General features: G+C 38.1%; 1 protein-coding gene across 1 annotated transcript; it reads left to right on the top strand.

Annotated features, from left to right (window-relative positions):
• Nucleotides 1-3047: 3047 nt before the first annotated feature.
• Nucleotides 3048-4677, top strand: LOC110054388 (QRFP-like peptide receptor). The gene has a single exon (XM_089285431.1). The coding sequence runs from the start codon at nt 3137-3139 to the stop codon at nt 4094-4096; it is 960 nt and encodes a 319-aa protein (XP_089141557.1). The 5' UTR covers nt 3048-3136; the 3' UTR covers nt 4097-4677.
• Nucleotides 4678-7925: the final 3248 nt, after the last annotated feature.

The raw sequence follows: 7925 nt of genomic DNA, 5'->3' as shown, positions 1-7925 counted from the left end.
ACCAGCTTTAGAGGCTAATTCTAAACGGGTGCAAGACTCTGTATTATCAATAATATTTCGCGGCCTCTTGAATAGGGCTGTTGAATTGAAAGGAGAGTGTGACATGACTTAAAATGACAATAATTTACACGGTTGGCGTTATCAAAACAAATGAGGAACGATTTTTCTTATTAAGAGGAGCACGTAATTGCTAGTTAAACTGTCAGTGATATATGCTCGAGTTTAATAAAACAAAATCATGAAGCCAATATATTCAGTAGTTTATTATCTTTGACCTACATTGAAAAGATAGGCAGAGAAAATTTAGAACAAAAGCAAGAACATTAAAATAAATTTTACGCTAAAAATTCAGGTGACAGTAGTTTTATTGTGAACACAGATGAATTGAAATTATATATTCTGCAATATTGAAATTTAGGTAACTACTCTCTGATATGTAAGTGTTTTATCAGACGTCAGCTTAAAATTATAAAGGCGGCGAGGCTTTTGTTAACTTAGTTTCCTCAGAAAAGAAAAATATCTATAAACTGACGCCTAATTAACTCACTGTCTGTCGACTGTGTGGGAAGCATAAACAGGATGCATTTGCACGATGTTATCGCGTGGAAACGCAAATATTTTCCATGCTGCAGACACCTGCCTTAAATACAACATAAAACTCTAACTGGGATATTATTGAGTGAAAAAGAAATATTACTCCAAAGAAAAAGCTAACAGGAAAGATATACAAATCCTTTCACGTTACTTAGTGAACCTGAACAACATAGAAGATAAGAACATAGACTATTACAGATACTGAACATAGAAGCCGTAGAACGTAGACGGGTTCTAGTCTGACCCGGTGTGCGCAGTCTTGTGTGCGCTAGAAGCTTTAACGGCTGCTTACAGACATAAAACACAGTTCAAATGATATCTTGATATCAGGAATGAATAGTATAAAATAATGGTTATGCTTCGAGTCTTCGTTTTAACTTGATTCGACATTCACCTTAACCAGCTGTTTGCAAGTTAAGATGGGCGAGCATTTTCTGTATTATGATAATTATAGCGGCGCTTTTCATTTACATGTTCTTGAGGCACAGAAAAAGTTGATCATGCTTGGTATTGAATTATGTCTAAAGGATGGGAGAACTAATACTGAACGAATTTAAGACATTTTACAGCGCTTTTAATTTGCGTTGAATCCTCTTTATCAGGCCTGCTTTTCCTGACTTGCACTGCAATAAGACGAACGTAGAAATAAAGGAAGTAAATTCAAATACTAAAAGCTTAAGCTGCAACAAACAATCAGATTGTAAAAAAGAAGGGCAAGATAATAATAATGTGAAAACAGTCTTTACTACAAGGCAATTTATACCACAAGATTATTAAAAAATCTTCCAGGTGTTCTTGAGCGACTTAACCTATGACATGATCGTCTTCGACCAGAAATATATACTTTACAACATTTCATGTTAGGCCAGAAATTCTCGCAAAACCGGCAAAACAGTGAATTTCAGAAGTATGTTTGACGTGCACTCTTAGAGAGAGAAATCTGAAACCACGAGGTTTTAGTAGAATATAAATAGAGTGTTCTTTCTCCTTACCAGTCTTAGCGAGTCGTATGAAAAATAATATGATGAGCCGGAGAGGTAACTGATATGAAATGAAATACAAATTTCGCCGGGTAAAATCCAAAGCAATCATGAAAGGCACATACGGGTTAAGCTGCTCCAGTCATCCTACCCCTAGGAACTGGAGGGAGTTTTAAGGAAAGGGATAAATAAGAAAGCAATTAAGAGCAGCTTCGCCTAAATATCAACTAGACTTGGAAATAGCGAAAAAATCGAATTTCTTCAAACTCGCCCAGAATGAAGCCCTACGGGCACTAGTTACAAAAATATCGTTTTAAGTTCGATAAATCAAAAATTATTTTTTTCCGCAATTTTTTCGTTTCGATGCCCCAAATCGGCCAAAATCCATCGAAAATGAGCGGCATATTCAGAGGCTCGTAAACTCAAAAGCAAAAATCTTCATTACAAACTGATTGCACGTCGTATTTGTACTTCCTTTCTTGTCTATTTAGAGCTAAATAGATCGTGATTTGATTAGAACTTAAATATTTGACGAATTTTTTAAGTTAACGACCCAAGACAGCTTTACAAGAGGTCTACATTTAGCCTATTTTCAAATGCTAAAAAGGCGTTCTGGTGCACGGCTTTTCCCGAAATGACTAGTTTGGTCTGAAAGAGCATTGTTTCTTCTTCAAATTACTGAAATAAAATTTTTGGGTAAATAAAATCGTGAGCGCTGAGATAGCGAACTAAATGCAGCACTTCGTCCTGAAAACGTGACCTTTGACCCAAGCGTAACGAAACCAATTACTGCAAGAAAACCCGGAAGAAAAGCAAACGTTCCGTTATTTTGAAACAATTTCTAGTGATATCTCTCCGAAACCATGATTGCAAGAAACTATTTCCAGATATGAAATCTTGCAGGGTCAAAGACGGAGCTAAAGGGCGCATTTTGACACAATAACTTTGTTTGCTGAGAATTGAATTGCAGTCAATTCCAGTGAAATTTGCAAACTTGACGTATGTTAGCCGATACTTACCTGAATATTTATATTAATAGAAGAGTCGTCTTCTTGGATTAACCTTTAAAAGAGGCTGGACCCAGATTTGGAAACCTCTAAAAGAAGAAATGTTTAATATTCCGTGACCTACCCGATGCTATAGATTCGAATTCCATACACATGCCAACCGCATGTTTGTCGTAAAACCAACTGAACTCCACTGACAGTTTCCATGGGCAACCCCAAAATAGACAATCCCCAAAAGTGTAAAGTGAAATTGGCTGTCTTCATGAACAGTTAGAAGCTAGAGTCAAGTTCTGATAGGCCACTTTCGGGTGGCGAGCTGCGCACGAAATAACAAGCCTAATTATTGTCGCAAGACTTATAAAAAGGCAGTGGATCTGCCTATCATTAGATTGTGGACATTGCCATACCGTATATGTTTTCGCGCAAATAACAACAACAAGCAAACATTTATCCCAGCCGCTTCAGTAGCACATAAATAGAGTGACTTTAATAAGAGAACAAATCAGTGGAAAACTCATTTGTGAGCGTAAGAGCGGAAAAAGAAACTGAACGACAATGTCGGAAAACTTGAACTCAACGATGAATGGAACACAGCCATCGAGCTGCTACTGGAATCCTACAGCAGAAAAAATCGGCATGACCTTTGCTTTCTGCCTGATTTTTCTTGTTTCGCTGGCTGGGAACACCATCATCGGAATAATTGTCTACAAGACGAAAACCATGAGAAAACCCATCAACTTTTTAATCGTGAACATGGCCATGTCCGATCTGCTGTTTCCAATTTTCTTGATTCCTCGGGATATTCAACGGCTCTACATAAACTCCTGGCTAATCGGTGGTACTCTTGGCCAGGTCTTATGTAAGCTGGTTGCCTTCTTACCAAATGTATCCTTTGCTGTGTCTGTTCAGAGCCTGGTTCTGATAGCAGTGGATCGATTTGGAGCTGTGGCATATCCACTCCGTTCCCCACTCATCAGTTCAAAGCTGTGTCCGTTCTTCATTCTCGCCACTTGGATCGTCGCAATGGCTTTATTTTCCCCATATCTCTTCGCCCACAAGCATGTTGAATATCCAGGACGGTTGAAGTGTACGCTGCATTGGAAAGAAGCCTTTGGAGAGTCCTCATCCTATGAGAATTACGTAGTGTCATGGCTTGTTACATTCACATTTATCCCGCTGCTCTTGATAGCCACACTTTACATTACCACCTATGTAAAGCTCAAGTCACAGAAAATTCCAGGTGAACAATCGGCGAACGCTGGACAACAACGCCAACAAAGGGAAAGCAATGTGCTAAAGATGGCCATTGCTATTGTGTTAGGGTTTGCAGTATGCTGGCTGCCCTTTGGTATATACTGCCTTCTCTCCATTTTTGTATCGGACATGTCGTCTTGTGGCTTCGGATACTTTTTCGTTGCCATTTTTATGACTCTCACAAATTGTGCCATGAATCCTTGCATCTGTTTTATTTTCAGTAGAAATTATCGTAAAGGACTTAAGACTCTTTTTAGATAAATGGTAATTGAAAACATCACAGTAACTGATGATACTTCTTAACAGTCGAGAGGATCAGTCGACCTGAAACTTGTAAAAAAACATGAATTTAAAACTGCTTTGAATTGTATTCAATGAACTCTGTAGCTTTAAGAAACTTTGCAGAACGGTTTTAAACCTTTCTTTGAACACTGAGTTTACAATCATTTTGTAGTTATTATGAAGACTCCATTTGTAATTTTCTTATATTAGAAGTTATACTTCGTTTTAAGTCTTGTAAATAATATTTATTTATCTCAATACTGCTTTCTATTTGATTCAAAAACTTTATAGAACGGTTTCTAAACCTTCTTTTGACAATTCCTGTGGCGTCATTTGTAGGTATTTCGTAAACTCGAGTTTTGTAATTTTCATTCATGAAAATTGTTCGACCGTCATTTAAACCGTGTAAATAATATTTATTCAATACTGCTATTTGATTGATTCAACCTACTTTAAATAAACTTTACAGAACAGTATAAGTACAGCCGCTCTTTTGACAATTTGCTTGCCATCATTTGTAGTTTTCTTAAATTAGGAAACAATAAAGTGCGTGAACCTGACGTCAGTAATTCCAGTGCTGATTCCCCTTTCAAAGCAGTTCTAAGTCAGTAATATTCGATTTTTATAATTTTCCTCTCAGTTTCAGTAAACGAAATACAAGTAAACGCCCTCTCCTTGTGTCTTTTTTTTTATCGCCACTGTTTTCTGTTTGTCTTGAGGGTATTTCTGTCGTGGTCTTGAAGTCGAATCTGAACCTAATTCTGCAGTCAATCAGCCTTACGAAGCATATGTAATGATTTATATACTAGCAGTCTCTTTGGGAGAAAACCTCCTGGTTTTGTCCACTGTTGAGCTCAGTTTATATTTGTGTGCCAGTTGTTTCTGAAGCCACTTACGGGTATATTACGACCTCACAACGTGACCAGCTCCCAGTTAGCTTGACAGCTCAGTTGGTGGAGCACGGCACCGGTATCGCAGAGGTCATGGGTTTGAATCCTGTTCAGGCCTGAATTTTTATTAGGCTTTAATTTCGCAACTGCTTAAGTTGTGCGTATATAACTGCGATGATCAATCATGTCTTCATATCTTTCTCTGCAGTCTAAAGATATGATCTTTTATATATTCCCTTGTAAACGTTGTTTTTGTTTTACAACACTAGGCCCTGCGGAGCAATTTACTAGTCCCTCTTGGTATTCTGTATTTTATTTCACAATTAGTCTTTCTATTTAATTTGGATGTCTTACATCGTAGTTTAATATTATTCCATGTCATGTTCTTATCAGGCGTTTGTTGGTTGAGGAGAGGGGTGAATAAGTTTGCTGATCGACGGATTTGGCTTAAAAAAGCACTAAATACAATGGTGCAAGGGACCGTAAGCGAGAATGCTATCGGTATACGCATAGGATCTGTAAAAGATCAGATCAGCCAAAAATAGAAACATCAATGACAATGAAGCAAGGCTAATTACTACGTATAAAGCTTAACGGGACAACGACATGACAGCGAGACGAGTTGGACTCTATCATGTCGTTAGTAATCAGCCTTGCTTCATTGTTAATTTAAAAAAGTGCACGGATTGCGGACATTCGGAGTTCTGCGATAAATTAAACGGATTCGCGGATTTCTAAAATATTGCGGATTGTGGATCGGCTGTGAATTTTGGCCTGGAGTCTGGACTCTGTTCGGATTGTGGATCCTAGACGAAGTTCGGATTATAGATCTTTTCCCGGCTACGGCCGGTATGTTAGTATTTTATCCACCTTATTTCTTTTTCCGGATTGGGCCTGGATTAGGTAAACTCGAGTTTTGCATTGTCATTGGAACAGTGTCATCCTTATGGAGCATGTTTGACTTCATTACAGATTTTGCGATTTGGACAAGGCTATCCACATCTACCAGTTTACCGAAGAACTTTTACCAAAAAACCTAAGTGGCAAATGCGTTAGATTATTCATTTATTTAAGATTAGGACTCAGGTTAATGTCCGATGATCATGTAAATGTGAAGAGGGCCTCTGAACGGGCTCCGAACCTGTCTAAGACAGCTCTGGATTGTCTGAAGGTGTCTCAAAAACTTCCGAAAAAGTCCCGAAGCAGTTTTAATGATTTGTTTTTTTAAACAATGCGGTTTCGAATTTGAAGGAAAATATTGGCGGATCGACGGATTTGGTGTCCCTTACCGTTCACGGCCACCAAAGAAGTCAAATTTGCAATGTTCGCCAGCACATCAAATCATTCATTTTATCCTCCTAGTACATACAAATAGTTTGTTACACAATTAGAGAACGGGTTGTCTCTCTTTTCTTCGTAAGTATGAAAGAGTATGCAAAAATGTAGTGCAAAGTAAGGTAGCCTGTTGTCTTTAAGTAGTGTATTTTGAGTGGTGTTTTTTTGAGTGATATCGACACATACGTTTATGCATTTGAGGTAAGGAAAGAAGTAGAATCGTTGAAGTAATAATCATAATCAAATATCAAGGGAATTAAAGTTATATAACAATTTCTGAGTGAGAAAAAAGGAGTTCTTTTTAACAATAAATATATCTTGACGAAGGATGTCAGTTTTTTGACGTTCCCAGATTCAACTCCTCCACGCTTTGTAAATAGCCAATTGGTCAGCCTCCCACAGTTAGGGTTTTAACAAGTTTCTGTTTAATTCATAATATTTGTTTCCTTATTTCAGTGTCCACAATTAGTAAAGCAGGGTTGTTAGTAAATCGCGTAACAGCGTAATGAGAAACCGCGTAACTTGATTTTCGTCTGTTTTTTTCTTTCTGATGCTTTGCAAATTTTTTTTAAATAAAAAAAAGATAAAAAAAAAACAAGATCTAAAAAATACAAAAAAAGGTGAATAAAAACATGACGCGCGCTGGTTCTTGTTGTAAGGGAAAACGAAGGCAAAATATAAATCAAGTATTAGTAGAATTCCACTAGTATACTAATGCAAATGCTGCAATTTGATTGGCTGAGCTACTCGTATACTTTCAACCATTACTGCAGCGGCCGGAAGTCGTCTACGAAATGGCGACGCTCTTTTCGTTTTAACAAAGTTTTAAAGGAGTAGGTCACTCCAAAAACCGTGTATGTTTTTCCATCACCAATAAAAAGTTCACATTGAGTTGAGTTACTCCCCGTTGTTTTAGCTTCTGAAGTGGATGCGATCCCAATGAAAAAGAAGTGAAAAGTTCGACACCGGGAGCGGCCATTTTGAAAGGATCTTGAAGGCCAGGCCGCATATCCGTGACGTCATTCCGTCCGAATTGGCGCAAAGCTCAAAGGCTAAAGCTCTTCTTTTCTGTTCTAAATTCAGTTGTGAGCTAAAAAATTCGGCCCGGGCTTTAAAACCGGAGCCGAAAAGGATAGGGAAAGAGGAGTGACTTTCCTTAACTTACCTAGAAAGAAGAAAAAATTGCCAAAGAAGTGGTTCGAACAGCTACGTCGGGATGAGAGATTCATACCAAAAAACTCGAAAATGTGTATGTGTGCAACGAGCATTTCACAGACGACTGTTTCAAAACTCAATACCGATTTGAGCTTGTGGCTGGAAACACAAGGAGGTCATTGAAGAAAAATGCTTTCCGACAATTTTTCAACGGAAGGCCCTTGTAAAGGCACGTATTGCAAGCGAACGGCGCATCCCAAGGAACGAAAAGAGGTAGCTATCAGTTATACTTTTCATTTTTAAAAATCTTTTTGCCCGGCAGAATTGTCGTTGACTTGATTGGGTAACTATTATTTCTGCGCAAGAAATCGAAGCTCATCGCTGGACTACAGGGCTCGAATTTCAAGATAAAACCTTAGGGCCAGCTG

The sequence above is a fragment of the Orbicella faveolata genome, unplaced genomic scaffold (assembly GCF_042242905.1).
Source record: "Orbicella faveolata isolate gen_17 unplaced genomic scaffold, um_ofav_v1 contig_13, whole genome shotgun sequence".
Taxonomy (NCBI): domain Eukaryota; kingdom Metazoa; phylum Cnidaria; class Anthozoa; order Scleractinia; family Merulinidae; genus Orbicella; species Orbicella faveolata.
This window is presented reverse-complemented; position numbering and strand designations above follow the sequence as displayed.